This window comes from Sceloporus occidentalis, unplaced genomic scaffold (genome assembly GCF_023333645.1).
Source record: "Sceloporus occidentalis isolate IW3139 unplaced genomic scaffold, rSceOcc1.0.p SCAF_1, whole genome shotgun sequence".
In the NCBI taxonomy this organism is placed as follows: Eukaryota; Metazoa; Chordata; class Lepidosauria; order Squamata; family Phrynosomatidae; genus Sceloporus; species Sceloporus occidentalis.
In genome coordinates this window covers 80,462,016-80,477,451 of record NW_028316981.1, presented here as the reverse complement: position 1 = coordinate 80,477,451, position 15,436 = coordinate 80,462,016, and the positions used below count along the sequence as shown (strand labels likewise).

Sequence of the window (15,436 nt, the reverse complement as noted above, 5' to 3'; positions counted from 1 at the left end):
CTCAAACAGCAGAATATAAAAACATAATAAATATATTTATTATGGCTTCATAGGCCTCTATAAAGGACATAATCTATTTAATACATGACAAATCTCTGTAAAGTTCATACAAAATATACAGAGGAAAGTCTGAAGTTAGGTGGGGAGTCGTACTCTTGTCAGGCAAGATTGGAAAATAAGAAGTTTTGCTTCCTGTTTCATTTTCAGGTCCCTTATCCATTACACAAGCCTCAGAATTTCTTCTTGCTCTTGAGGTTGGCTTTGGTTTGTTTCTGACTGCCTGAACCAATGGCCAGCTGCTTTTTAAAGTCCACTAGGCAGTCTTTGGCTTCAGAAATGGAGGTGAAAGTTCTAATTGGAGAGTCACTACAAGCTGCTTGAGGGAAAGAGGTTCAGATGCTCCAACTGCACTCAACCCCCTTGTCTGTCTCTGTCATGCTATGTCCAATAGAAGGGGAAATGAAAAAGAAAAATGTATGTATATATTTGAAACCAGGCAACTACCTTCAACCATGTCTTTGTGTTGCATCATGGTCCTATAGTTCATAGACTTACTAAATTCAATTGTTTTTGGTTTTCTCTCTTATAGGTTTTGTGCTCTGGTAAACATCCAGATTAGACTGCTGCAAGGGTGGGAAACCTGTAGGCCTCTAGATGTTAGTGGATCGCAGCTTACATCAGCCTTAGCATAGTGAATGGTAAAGGATAATGGGAGCTCAAGTGCCACATCTGTCGACAAGGCTCCCATTTCTGTATTATCGTAGTGTGGTATATGTGGGGCTCTCCTGGAAAATAGCTTATAAATTTGCAGATGTGTAGAATTAGATAACCAGAGTTCTAATTGGTTCATTTAAAAACACTACACTAATGCTGAAGGAATGACAATGCCTCTGTATTTATTAAGAGATCAGTTCAAGGTGCTGGGTTTTCACCCTCCAAGCTCTGAATAGTTTGGGGCTCAAACATTTCAAGGAAACATGCATCTCATCATATCTATTAAGATCTTCTGTAAACATTATCAGTGGCAGAAAAATTGGGGAGTTGCTCTATTATTACTGAGATGTTGTGATCTAGTATTTTTTATTTTAAAGCAGAGCTAAGTTAACAGGAAACTATGACACCCTCATGTTCTGCAATGTGCCCTAATATTGTCTCTTGTCTAATGTCATTAACATCCTTGTCCTGAGGAAAACGCTATGCCCCTGCAGTCATTCGCTTCCTATTCAGACAGGGCTGACTTTTTATGCCATCTTCACTAGAAAACAGTTTTGGTGTGGTCTTTTCTTTACTAAGGTTTCTTTTCCTTTGGCTTTGCTCACAGCATGATGCTGGAAACCTGCACTCAGCCTAGTGTGACCACACATTTTGCTCTGGCCTTGTTTTGCAGCTGAACAACCCAGCAGCTCACGGGGTCCTAGCTAACCTTGAGTCTTCTCCTCTGGGTGGTGTATCAGGCACCTCTGCATCTGAAATGAGAATACAGCACAGGATATTAATTCCACCAGCACAGGATAATGCCAGTCTTGGAAGACCAGCTAAACTCATTCTAAAGTACAGTCAGAGAAACATCAGTCCCTGGTAAACACAATCAAATCAAACTGGATGATGATAGGCAGGCTCTATCCCTCTTGTCTGGAGTTAAGTTTGGCAGGATGCACATGACTACATATGGAAAGAAGGGACTTAAAATATTTCTATAACTCCTGTTGACAGCAGAGATTGGGAGACCAATTTATGAAAATATCCACACTTTAAAACTGTACTTGCATGAAAGAAGGGAAAACAAAAGGGTACCATGCTGCATTGTTGTGAAATGGGCATAGTTTACAGGGCTCCTGTTTATGTTTCTTCAAGAATGTCACTGCTATTTCCTCAAGAACTCACCTCAAGTGTACTGTAGTTGTGATATATAAATGCCTTTGTATTTGGTGAGAGCAGCAGCAATCAGGATGAATTTAGACGAGCATAGCAACTATGATATGTAGTCAAAGGGCAATTACATTCTTGTAATGCCATGCAATAGAATGAAAGGCTAGTATTAACAAGTAGACAAAAAAGTGTAAATGCTGACCAAGTGCTGTCCGCCAGTCTACAGCCTTGTGTTCTGATTGGTCCAGCATATTCAGAAGTCTGCCCTCACTTCTTCGCTCCTCCTGAAACAAAGTAAAATAATATCATGCACAAAACAGTCTTCAAAACAGAATGTCTCACAGGAAACCTGACATGCAAGAGGGACCAGGGACAAATCACAGTTGGGCTGAACAAAGGAGACAGCTCCTTCACCGCCATCCCAAAGACAACTCTTGCCCTTCTTATTCTTCTACTTTAATTAGTACTGAAATAATGGGTTGCATTCAGAATTAAGAATACTTAAAGTGAACTACCCTTAAGTAAGTGAGATTGAAGGCCTTTTCACACTGCACTATGATTCCCTTTTAACTGCCATGGCTCCCTCCTGTGGAATCCTGGGGTTTGTAGTTTGGGAGGGCATTAGAACTCTCTGGCTGAGAAAGTTGATGCGGAAATCACCATGCTATTACTGTATAGTGTGAACAGGTCTCTGGTGACACCTAACCCATATCCTATCCATTTCAATAGGTCTATTCTGACTATGACTAAGTCTGGATCCAACCCATCATTTTCATGCATTCCTCTGAAACTTTCATAATCAGAAAAAATGATGTTGTAATGTTTAAAATAGCAGTGCATTGTCAAGGTCTGCAGAAGCTGCTTTGAAACCATTTCCCATGTGGGTCTTCTAAATATACATTTATCTTGTTTGTGAGGAAAGAATACTGGAAATGCAGAAAATTTTTTATCTGGAGGCCAAGTCAGGATCTGAATCTGGAGGTTCTTCATGACAACTGTCATACAACTCTGGCTTTTCATTCTGAAGACTGAAGAAAAGCTCAGACCCCTTTTTGAAGGAATTATCTTTCCCACTGAAGGCATCTAAATAATACACAAAGCAAACTAATGAAAAAGTTTCACAAGACTCTCACAGCTGAGTGGAAAAAACACAGAGAACTGACCATTTCTCCAGATCTATGAAGCTTTAACCATCTTTAGGAGATAGGCAGCATTAACAATCTAGCTGCAAAGAACTGAATCAGTTTGAGGAGGCTATGCTCTGATGGCGATGTGGAAAAGCAGCATTGTACAATTAAGATGAGACCTCCATGCAAAGCTGAGGCCTATGTACTGTTAATCCTCAAGGGATGGATGGGAAAAGATCATGCTGCTGAATCTGTTTTAAACCCACTGGTCTCCAGTGACATCCCTTCCTATGCAGAGGACACTCTCCTTGTATGTCTGTGCCACATCAAAATGCTAACTGCCATGGAAACAATTCAAATTTACATGTCTGGCTCCCTCTCCTCTAGAGATGTTCACTTGCTGTTTATGCCAGCAAAAGAATACAGTTTAAAAAGCAAAGATGGATGGTGGCATCTAATAGTAGGCAGAAATGTATAGCTGGCTCTATCAAAGGAAGGGCTAAGTGAAACTGATTTGGTAGGGGTTGACTAAAGAAACTGAGAGGATAAGTGACAAAAAAAAAAAAAAAAGCCAAAGAAATTTGATAATGAAGTTCACCGATGGTTAGACAGAATTTGAGAATTTCATGTCATGCCAAGCATATGTATCATGAAAGAGAGAGATACTCTCCCCATTACAACATGCCAGAAGGCAATAAACAACAATTCAATTTCTAAATTCAAGCTCGGATGAGCAGTGATAAGAGTTGACTGGTTCCCACCAAATGTGCTGCCCTGCCCCTTGTCCTCCCTTTCTCCCCAGCAGTGTCCAAGATTCCCAAAGACAACATGTGTCATCACCACACTCAACATTAGCCCACCTTGCCAGTGGCAGACAGAAAAAGGAGTGAAGCACTGTGAAATTATACCACCTGTTTTAGATTATTAGATGTTCTCAGGGAATGAGAAGGAAGAGAAGACAATACAATATTTTTTAATTGATTTTTTTTGGCTTCTGATTCATGTAAAATTTCATTTCAGACTAGGAATCATATGTAGCCTAGGAAATGCATTCTGATTCAGTTATGCTGTGTGTCTGTTCTATTAGCCTTCTTGCCAAAACCAAACACTATCATTAGTAATCAAATTACTTTAGTTCATTTTAACTGTACACCAAGTGCTGTGTAGGTTATCAGGTAGATTATGAAACTAAACTTGTCAGCTTTGAATATGCAGAATCTTTGCAGGTAATGATTCTCTTTAAAAAACAAAAACAAAACCCTCTTCTGCTGTACCTCAAGGAAATCTGAGCAACCATCCCTGCAGCTTTCCCCAAGAGACTAAAGGAAAGACTGGTAAAAAGCCTCAGGAGCATGCTTACAGTTCAGAGCAAACTGGACTCAGCACACATAATGCCTGGGTGAGAATATGTGGACACTCACTTGTTCCCATTATGCAGAGCCATAGGACTGCCTTTGATCTCAGGTGTCAAAGGGATGTTTGACTTGACATGCCTCTGTTTTAAGGGACAAGACAAGTTCTGACCAGATCCAGGAAACACATTTAGAAAGCAAGAGTTAGTGGTATGAACAAGAGGCTTCCCCTGTGCTGGAAACTGCATAACGCTTTGCTGTGTCCCAGCCAAACTCATCAACAGGCAATCTCATCATTTGCATGCGAATCCCTGAGGGGCTGGGGCCTGTGATGGATTTAAGGGATTAGACAAAACTGAGACATCATGTTGCATCTGCCTGCTGAGAAATCACATTGCCTTAGCACTCATGCGGCTGCCATGGATTACAACCTCGCCGTCAGAAATAAATCAGCAAGGAGACTGCCTGCAGACCTCTGCTACAAACGAGATGGGCAGGGCACATGAGGTAGCAGGCAACTGCGTCAGAAGGAGTCATGACCACCAGGATGCCAATGCCACATTTACATATCTGAGGTTAACTGCCCATAGGGGATTAACTAGTTCAACTGTGGTCACTAATATTAATAGGGAGAGCCAGCCAGATAACCTTGCATCATAACAACTAGGATTAATATCATTTTGTCAAACTAATCACAATGCACCCTTCCCTTACGTGGGGGATCCGTTCTGGAAACACCCCCCCACGAAAGGGAAATACCACATATGGTGGAGCCCACTGAAAATAATGGGGCCCGTGCCCATGCTGCACGCAACATTGCTTCTTCTGACGTGTGGCTTTCAGCATAAGCTGAAAGCTGCGTATGATGTGCGCACACTGTATATACCATGGTACAGTAAACTGGACTGCTGTGAATCAATCAAAGAAAATAGTGTTATACAATGCTGAATTTCTGTGTTTCAGAGATAAAAATTTTAAAAATATCAGTTATTCATACACATACACTTCTGTGTTCTGACAAATAGGTTCCCTATTACACCCTCAGCTCTTAGGGGAAGGAATAGTGGAGTTTTCTTCTTTGAGGCCATGAATGTTCACCAAGAAACAAATATGAGATGTGAGTTGCTGCAAGAACAGAACAACATGCATTTTCACAATACAAATGTCATATATAGTGACCAACCAAAAACATAATGGAGCCATCTAGGTGTAAAAATACAAATTATGGACATGTATGCAGGTAGATAAATTTCCCACAAGAACTCAAAAGAACAAGCTGCCAATCTGGAGACTGAAAATTGGAACAAGCTCATACAGAGAAATCATTTCAAAGTAAAATGTACTTCTGAATGTGAAGCATCCCTTAGGACTGGATGTAAAAACTGGTAGTGTTTATGGAAAAGTAATTAGAATGCAACTTAGCAAGGGGGGGCAGGTACTTATGGTGCACTGTTTGCAAAGTTTATATGCACCCCAAAACAGACATTTTGGCTCTGGTTCAGAAGGGCTGACTGCCAAGATTGGCGTCTGTGTTCAGAGCCCAGTTTTATTCATAACTAAAAGGTAAAGGTTTCCCCTTTGACAAGTTTATCTCATTGTGTCTGACTGTAGGGGATGATGCTCATCTCAGTTACTTAACAGTTGTCAATGAGAACTCTGTGATCATGTGACCAGCATGACTGCACAAAACGCTGTTACCTTTCCACCGAAGTGGTATCTATTTATCTACTTGAACTTTTAGATGACTGGCAGCAGAAGCTGGGACTAGTGATGGGAGCTCATTCCATCATGTGACGCTTGGGTCATGAAATTTGATTTTTGAGCCAAAGAGGTTGTCTTCTGAGATATACATATTTTAGCAAGTTTTCAGCCCTTGTGGAAAAATACTTAGCAGCTATTGCCATGTCAAAATAGGACCGGGGATCAGGACAGCACTTATAACATTCAAGCACCAATATTTTACATGCCTTCTCATTCCACACCAAGAATCCATAATGAATTATAATTCAGCCTTTCATTTTAGGTTACACAATCCTGTGACAAAGATTAGTTTGAAGAGAGAGAGAAAAAAGTTGTTTTCAAGAGAACAACTCATGGAAAAGCAGTTGGCAACAGCTGTTGAGATATTCAAAGGGTTTACTTCTGTAGTTTAGGGAGATTCACTTTTCTCTTGGCTCACCATATAACCCTAACTCACAATTCCTTAAAACATCCAGGGGTAGCCATGTTGGCCATATAGCAAATTCAAAAACATGTAAAATCCACCAAACAGTGACACCTTTATTGGCCAACCAAAATGCACAATATACATGTTGCAAGGTTTTGAAGCTCCACTGGCTTCTTCATTAGGCAAGGTGTTAAAAACCATACAGGAAGAGAAAAAAAATAAAGATGTTAGTCATAGGCCTGCATTTTGCTGTTTCTGTTCTCAGTTCAGATGGAATGGAGGGGTATTACTTGCAGACTTGCATCTCTTTCTTCTGGCCATGTGGCTGCTGGGAGATTCTGAAAGTCCAGGAAATTTAAAATGCATTTGCAACACAAAAAGATACTTCCTTTGCAATCCAATATGTCTCCATCCTTGAGCACAGTGCTTGGACATGTGTTGTTTTTTTAATCTTTTATGCACAGTAGGTTGATCCCATGTGGTTGGTAACAGTCTCTGCATAATGCAATCATATGGGCAAAGATCAATGGAAGCTGCCAGTTCCAAACAGGAACGTCAACAATCTCATCTCACCCACACTGCTATATCGTTTAGATGGGGGCTGAGGAACCCTGTGGCCCTCCAGTCTCCCACTCCACTGGCCTTCCTGCTGGAGCTAATGGGCGTCTTCCTGCTGGAGCTAACGGGAATTAAACTCCAACCAGCAAGCCCTACAACATCTAGAGGACCAGATGTTCCCCTCAGATTTAGAGACGGTCTGCAGCTAGGGGGGATCAGCTTAAGGAAGAGAACCTCTCAAGCAGCCAGAGGTATATCTGAAATATATCATGGCCAAACTTACTGGGAAATATACTCTGAAAAAGGAGTAGGCATAAGCAAGCCACAACTTCTTTTTTCAAAAATGATATACCCTGAAACAGGAGGAGACCTGCTGGCCTGTGCATGCAAGCACAACCTAGCACCTTTGTAGCCTTAAGAAAGAATCTACCCTTACCTTTGCCCGGCGCAACCGTGTCCGGCCCTCCAGAGCCCCACTGATGTTCTGACTCATAAGACAGCCATCAACATGCCTCTGATATGCTTTCCAAGGCACCAGAGACTTACAGATGTAACACTTCTCGTGCCTTCCAGGCCAGGAGAGAGAGAGAGAGAGAGAGAGAGAGAGAGAGAGAGAGAGAGAGAGAGAAGTGCATGAGATTTACTCTACCTGGAATATTTCTGCTTCTCCAAGGCATTCCATGGGGAAAGTTCATTGGTGGGAAATGGACCTACGCAGCAGGATGACCAATAAAACTGGTCCAACACCAAGCCAAAGGAGAAACTGATTAGCAGTATTCTCCCAACTACTCTTCTGTGTCCTGCTGCTGCAGCAGTGGGATAGTAATGAAATCAGCTCCTCTGACTATCTCAATGTCTATGTCCCTTCAGACATAAAACACACTGTCAACACAGTTGAAATGAAATGTTATGCCTTTGCAAAAGTGTGTTACATTTTGCCCCCAAACCAAGTGTGTTAAATCAGATATGTTTTTCTGAGTCTGAATGAATCTATCTAAACAATAACTCTATCAAATCTGTAAGGGTACCACCTCCATCTTAGAGTGTACAATGTTGAGAAAGCAGCACCAAACCTGTGCTGGGTGCCAGACTGTTTGGCAGAATAGCCAGCCTCTCCCAACTCCAGTTTCACTCCAACTAGCAAAATTATGTGCACAAAAGAATTTGACTCTGCTCAAGAAGGAACGGCCTGAATATGCTCAGGAGGACAGGAGAACAAAAGTGGAACTGGATGCAGCTGTTTGATTGTTGGACCTGAATTAGAGGGTTCTGACATCCCTCACTATTTCATGCCATTTAGAATGAGCCTCATGAGCCCCCTTTTTGTTACATTACTGCAGTACTTTTTCCATTTTTTCTTCCCAGTCACTGCTGATTACCAAGATAATGTGTCTAAACAGAAGCTGTCCTCTCTATAATTAGCCTAATTCCATTAGTGATGTTGCCATCCAGTGTTTGTAACAGCAAAATTATTTCCATGGCAGGGATTTTTACAGTCAGATTCTTTCTCATGATGCTGTGTGGGTGGGAGAAAGAGGAGGAGGAGGGGTGGCTATAAGAAAGATTAAACAAAACCAGTGTCATCTGCACAAAGTCTAATTTCATCAACGATATCACTATAGGTAACATCCTTGCCAACCTTCTCCATCAGTATCTGTCTCACAGAAATATGCAGATACTCATTCAAAACCAACCCACTCTTGCATTGGCTGCCTGCTTTCAAGTTTTATGTACAGCCTCTAGGGTAACCTACCACAGCTCAAAGTTTTGTTGCTTTCCAGGGCTTGTTACTTGCCTTGATTTGTTGTAGGACATGGGGGCAAAGGCTGTCCAAAGCTTTGTAGGTATACTTTTCTACTTCTACAGGATTTTCCTGGTTGGCCAATGTTATAAATCATCCTATAAAACTGAGAGCAGTTCAGAACTGCACATGTCCATCACAGTGAAAAACCATTACTGCAGAATGGTGCAAATGTACAACCTTATCCCAGGAGAAACCAGATAGAACACCTGCACCACTGGTGTGCAATCTTCTTCTGTCTAACATGGAATGGACGAAGGCAGCATGGGAAAAATAAGAGAAGGTAGAAGAAACACAACTCAGATGAATCAGGGAAACCACAATGGTGAAGGATGCCACTGACACTGGAGTACCAGCTCTACATGTTTCTGTTTTGTGCTACAGTTCACCCTCATATCCATACATTGTTTATCCACAGATTCAACCCTGGTTGCCATCAACATTCAGTGGTGGGATATGTGACCCTCAGAGAAACTGTAATTAATTCAGTGCTTTCAAAGACAAAATACAAAGGTGCTCTGGAAAAAAGAAAAAAAGAAAACAATAGACAAGAGTCAGATGCCGTTTCCCTTCATAGGAATCTTCTCGGATACTAAGGTGAACTGTAGTGGAGGTGTGTGATACTAAGGTGAACTGCCATGGATTCAGGGGCTCATACAACAGAAATATCCAGAAACAACCCTAAAGAGGCATTCAGAACTAAAAAGGAAAGTGGTGTAAAAGGGCATCATACCTACTTACTTGTCAGTGTCAACAGATTTTGATGTCTCTTTGGAACAGGCAACTTTACTCTTGGCTTCTCTTTGTCGTCGGGTCATCACTTCAAAACAAAAACAGAATAGTTGCTCCTCCTCTCTCCTTATGAACCTTAGGAGGTTTGTCAAAATACACAATACTTGTCTCAGAAAACATTTTCAAAGCCCTCCTGCTCAAGCAGTACCAGTTCATTCAGGGATATCACAGTGGGGAAAAGTGAGAAAAGGTCTTGTTTATAATGGCATTGCCTTTCCTACTGTGAGAGAATTGTAAAGCTTCCACCCAGAAAAAGAATTCACTAACTTTTCTGTTCTTCTAACACAACATAACCACACATACAAAAAACCTAATAAAGGCAGCATATAGAGCCTGACTTCACTAATCTAAACTATAGATTCTATAGCTTAATTTCAACCTTCAGACAACCTCTCTTGGCATTCTAAAATATAAGGTTAAATGTCTGCTGTTTTAGCACTTGAAATTATCTGTTTGCTCATTGAACTCTCTTGCCTAGGTGATAACAGGTATAAGAATCCCCAAGAATACAGGGATACTGTATATAGGGGTTCAGAAGCCCTGTGTCCTAGAAATGGGCCTAAATCCAATTGGACACAAAGACCCTTTTATTCAGTCAGAGGAAACAATCTCAATCAGTAAAAGCGAAAACTATTCCAGTGGCTTTGTATGATTGTGTATGACAAGTTCAGAAGCAAAAAGCTTGTACTTTGGGTTTTAAAAAAAAGTCAGTGTAGAATCCCAGAAAATCTAATTTCTATATACAGAACAACCTTTTATTTGAATTACCTTAAGACCATATCTACTCTAAGTGAAATCCTGACTTTTGGGAAATTTTGGAGTCTCTTGGCAAACATCTGAAAAATGGAAGAGAGCCAGGGGACAGGAGAGAAAAAGCCATAGGACCTCGGTGGGAGATCGGGTGAGGGAAAGAGGTAAAACAGTTAGTTTCTTTCTCTTGGATCGTATAATTCTCTTGACTTTAACAGAAGATGTGCCCCTTGTTTGCAAGCTACTCTATCCAAGGTTCCACATCTTCTAACCCAGCGTTTCTCAACCTGTGGTCGAGACTCCTTTGGGGGTCGAACAACCCTTTCACAAGGGTTGCCTAAGACCATCGGAAAACACATATTTCTGATGGTCCTAGAAACCAAGACACCCCAATTTTATGGTTGGGGATCACCACAACATGAGGAACTGTGTTAAAGGGTTGTGGCATTAGGAAGGTTGAGAACCACTGTTCTAACCGAATAGCATAAATGTTTTCTTTGACATTTTAAGGATTAGAAACATATTTACAAGGCAATGGCAAACTTTGTGATGCACTTAAGTACTGTTGTTGCTGTGTGTCTTCAAGTCATTTCCGACAGGTTTTGCTTGACAAGATTTGTTCAGAGGGGGTTTGCCTTTGTCTTCCTCTGAGGCTGAGAGAGTATGACCTGCTCAAGGTCACCCAGTGGATTTTTATAGCTGAGCAGAGATTGAGACCCGGGTCTCCAGAGAGTCACAATCCAATGCTCAAAACACCACACCATGCTGGCTGGTTCTCTTACACACTTAAGTATACATACATACATACAATCTGCCACAAAACCTGTCTCCTCTTTTTCCAGTTAGAATTGGTGGTGATGGCAATGAAATAAGGGATGTGTCTCAGTACGCTCAGCCAGCTGCCCCAGCTCTTCTCACCAAACAGCTACAAGGATAGTATTTAAATGTTTGTTTCATACAGTTGAATTCCTTTCAACATACTCCTGTTGACAGGCCACCAGCTATGCTACTTGGGGAACATATCACATATCCTCAGCCATTTCCACCAGGGTGCTAGAGTTTCTAACACAGAAACAGATGTTGCTTTAAGCACTCTTGGGCAATCTAGCGGAGGGGACAGTGTATTAGAACACTTTTATAGCCTGGTATCAGTTCTTCCTGTGCTCAATATTCTCATTAGGAGAAAGGCCTGAATCACTGTTATAGGCACTATAAAACGGTTATTGTTTGCTCAACATCTGCTGTAAAGTGGGCGCCCACAGAGTTCAAAATAGAAAGAGGCCTTATCAGTGCCAGTCTGGGCTTTGAAGTATACATTTTGGCTCTGTAGTTCTTTTGTCTTCATTAGCTTGGTGGTTACTATAAAACACTGGTTCGTCTGCTAGTTTTAATGGATGCCTCTTTACCACTTACTTGCTGTAGTGACCACTATATAGTATGTGAGCTCTCTGGACCAAGGTTTATGCTCGCTGAGGATTCTGGGATGCCTGGATGCAGGCAAGAATGGAGCTCCATGCTTGCACATTCACAGAGATGCTGACCCATCACCAAAAGAGGACCACCTGTGTTTCTGTAAGTGTGGACTGGATCTGAATCAGTGACTTGGACTCAAGAAGCTTCCATGCCCTGTTGTTAATCTTTAATTCACTTGACACTCCCCCAAGGCTTTTTAACAAACCTGTGTGCAGCTAAAGCAGAGCAGATCTTTAAGCTAGTGCACAGTTGTTAATATTCCTGTAACAGTCACGCTCAGAGTGCCTTGTGCTCAGCTCAGGTGTTAATCAGTGCTATTTTTTCCAGGAGAAGAGAACACATCTGGCTCAACAAGCCTGCTAGAAACCTTTGGGACTAGCATTACAAAAATGCCAGGAAAGACCAACAACTGTACTACTAAGAGAAGGAAGGAAAAAAATGGGATGGTGTTGGCAATGGGCTCAGCTCATCACAGACAAGTTGGACTGTTTCCATTACAAAAGCTGAGCTCTACAACAATCCCTACAGGATTGTGCCACCAAACCTTACCACCAACAGAAACACCAAATTTAGAACAAGTTTCTAAATGAGAGAGCTTGGAGTGGGACAGTCTCTTTAAGAGCAATTACTAATAAATAAATCTCTTCTTAGAGCAAAAAAAGAAAAAAACAGGGTAGTCCTACAACCATCAATATAAAATGAGCACAGCATCTTCCCTCAAAACATGCTGGGCTAAGCTATACATGTTCATAAAGCTCACTGTAGCTGAATTAAAACCTATCAGGCATTGGATTTTTCTCCGTCAGTGAAAAAAGAAACTTGTGTTCCCCTGGCTGTTCTAGATATTATGTCCTAACCGCATTTGTTGCAGTGTAGAATTGTATTTTCCATGGTCCTGTTCCAAGGAAGCCCACCACAGAATATTTGGGGAGGGACAGCATGTGGCTCCCCAGCAGCTATTTTGCATAGCTTAGTAGATTCCCAAGAGCTTCTGCTTTCATTTATTTTAAAAAATATCTTGAAAACCATGTTCATATTTTTAGAAGTGTGAGAGTCAGAGGCAGATCAAACATGAAAAGGCTTCCTGTGGCAGCTTTTGGTTAGCTTTGGTAGCCTGTGTACCCACAGATTGGGGAGAAATAGATGTGGTGCAATGCATACAAATTAAAAAAATTTAGCAAAACTTCAATTTATTCTTTTACAGAGGTTCCTTCCTGCACTCCCATTTCTATGGTAGAGCACCATGGTAGGAGTGTGGTAACAGTATTCTTCAGAGAAGCTAGCAAACCTCAGTGTTTTTTAGAGTGTTGTTATGTCATTCTTGTCCAAAAAAAAGTATATTTGTTTATCATTCACAAATACAAAAAACATGGAAGTCTGCACTTGGGAAAGCAACCCTGAATGGAACAGATGGCTCTATACAGGGCCCTCCTCCCTTCCCTTATAATAATCTATTCTCGTTTACCAAACATGCTATTTTTTTACGCGTGCTTTGTCTTATAAATGTACCGACTCATAGTACACTGGTCCTTTTAAGAAGCAGTAAAGCTTTTCTCAATGCCAGTTTTCTTACTTTTATGCTGTATCAGTGCCGCTTCTCTTGGTGTTGAAGCTTTTTTTAAAACAGCATTCACATCAGCACCACTAGGGCTGCAGCTCAGAGAAGTGATGACTATGTCACTTTGAACCTAAGGTGGAGCTGTAAAGAGGAGGAGAATGGTATATCTGACACCTTCACCTCTGTTAAGGCTGGGAATGTGGTCACTGAAAGAATGAACCTGGACACCTTCCAGGAGGAAAGGGCTGCTTTTCTTGTCCATGTACTTTTGGTGAGATCTAACCTTATACTTTGAGCTAGTGCATTCTGGGAGTCACTGCTGGGAGGAGTCTGAACCATAAATTCTACAGAAGGCTGGCAGAGGCGCGCATTAGGCGTGCGAATTTTAATTTTTCTATAGAGTCAGGGAGGTTTTGGAGAATAGAGGAGAAGCTGACCTGTAAACATTGTTGGAGGGGGGCTCTTTAATTTTTTCACTTTTCTTTTCCCTTTTTTCCTTAAGGGGCTTGTGGGAACTTTTCCTTAGAGGAAGTGAGTCAGAGACTTTCCTCTGGAAGGAGCTAGTAGCCAGGAGCTCTACATAACTATAGGCCAAGTGACTTGAACTCAGTGACAAGAGCATGGGGACAAAGGCCAAGTTTAGCAGGGGAAGCCCACAGTCTTGTTTCAGTGTCTCCTTAAGACTTCTCAGTATGGACACTGAAGGCCCTGCTGCAGTCACCTGCAACACTTGTGGGATGTTTGTCTTCTTGCCTAGGGATATGGGGAACTTCACCTGCCCCAAGTGCAAGCTGGTAGCTCTCTTAGAAGAGAAAGTACAGCAGCTGGAGGCCCAGGTCGCTACACTTCAGCATCATAGGGAGCAAGAGGTTTTCCTGACCAGAATGGACCAGATGGTCCTGGATGGGAAACACACAGAGGAAGTTGCTGGGGAGGAGGAGGTCACTTCACACACAACAGAAGGAGATAGTTGGAGCAAGGTCACACACAGAAGTAGGGAAACCAAGGAACGTTCTGTAAGCTTGCAGCTACAGAATCGATTTCAATCTCTCTCTACTATCAGGGATGATGAGGAACAGCAGCAGGGACAGACCTCAGGGACAGAGCAGAGGACCCAGAGAGCTCCACCAAAGGGAACAGCCGCTGCTTAGCCTTGGAGGAGGCGTGTGGTGGTCGTCAGGGACTCTTTGCTGAGAGGCACTGAACCAGTGGTTTGTGGGCCTGACAAGATGTCTCGGGAGGTGTGCTGTCTCCCTGGGGCAAAAGATCTGTGATGTGACGGAGAGGCTGACAAGACTTGTCAAGTCTACTAACCATTATCCCTTTCTTTTGGTTCATGTGGGAACCAATGATACTGCAAGGCACAGCCTTCAGAATATCATAAGGGATTATGAGGCTTTGGGTAGGAAGTTGAAAGAGATGGATGCACAGGTTGTCATCTCATCTCTTCTCCCAGTTGAAGGGCATGGTCCAGGAAAGGAAAAGAAAATAGCAGATGTAAATAATTGGCTCCGTAGATGGTGCCGCCAAGAACTGTTTGCATTCTTGGACCATGGGCTGCAGTTCCATGAGGAGGGACTTCTGGCAAGGGATGGGTTGCATCTCACACCAGTTGGCAAAAACATTTTTGCCAACAGTCTTCAATAATTTGATCAGGAGGGCTTTAAACTGAGTTATGTGGGGGAGGGAGACAGTATTCTGGTAGGCAAAAGGGCTGGAGAAAATAGTCAAACTGACACAGAGGGAACAAGGCAAACAGTGCAAGGACCCAAAAGTGGGAGGCAAAAGAACTTGCATAGGCAGCAAGTAAAGGGAACACATGGGCTTAGATGTCTCTACACTAATGCACAGAACATAGGAAATAAGCAAGATGAACTTCAACTCCTAGCACAACAAAGCAAATATGATATAACAGGCCTCACTGAAACCTGGTGGGATGAGTCTCACGACTGGAATGTAGAAATAGACGGGTATAACCTTTTTAAGAGA

At 42.0% G+C, this 15,436-nt stretch overlaps 1 protein-coding gene across 6 annotated transcripts in view; it reads right to left on the bottom strand.

The window, feature by feature from the left end:
- Positions 1-18: 18 nt before the first annotated feature.
- UIMC1 (ubiquitin interaction motif containing 1) overlaps positions 19-15,436 on the bottom strand; it is a 121,993-nt gene continuing 106,575 nt past the window's right edge. Inside the window, exons 10-14 of one of the 6 annotated variants that reach the window (XM_089527227.1) lie at positions 9,616-9,694; positions 7,510-7,639; positions 2,072-2,153; positions 1,424-1,466; positions 19-438 (exon numbers count right to left, since the gene is read on the bottom strand). In XM_089527227.1, the coding sequence (XP_089383353.1) occupies positions 393-438; positions 1,424-1,466; positions 2,072-2,153; positions 7,510-7,639; positions 9,616-9,694 (380 nt within the window). In that variant the 3' untranslated portion in view covers positions 19-392. Of the gene's footprint in view, positions 439-1,423; positions 1,467-2,071; positions 6,854-7,509; positions 7,640-9,607; positions 9,695-15,436 lie in introns of those variants that run through there. The other 5 variants (XR_016281463.1, XM_089527232.1, XR_016281464.1 and 2 more) reach the window with 5 other exon arrangements.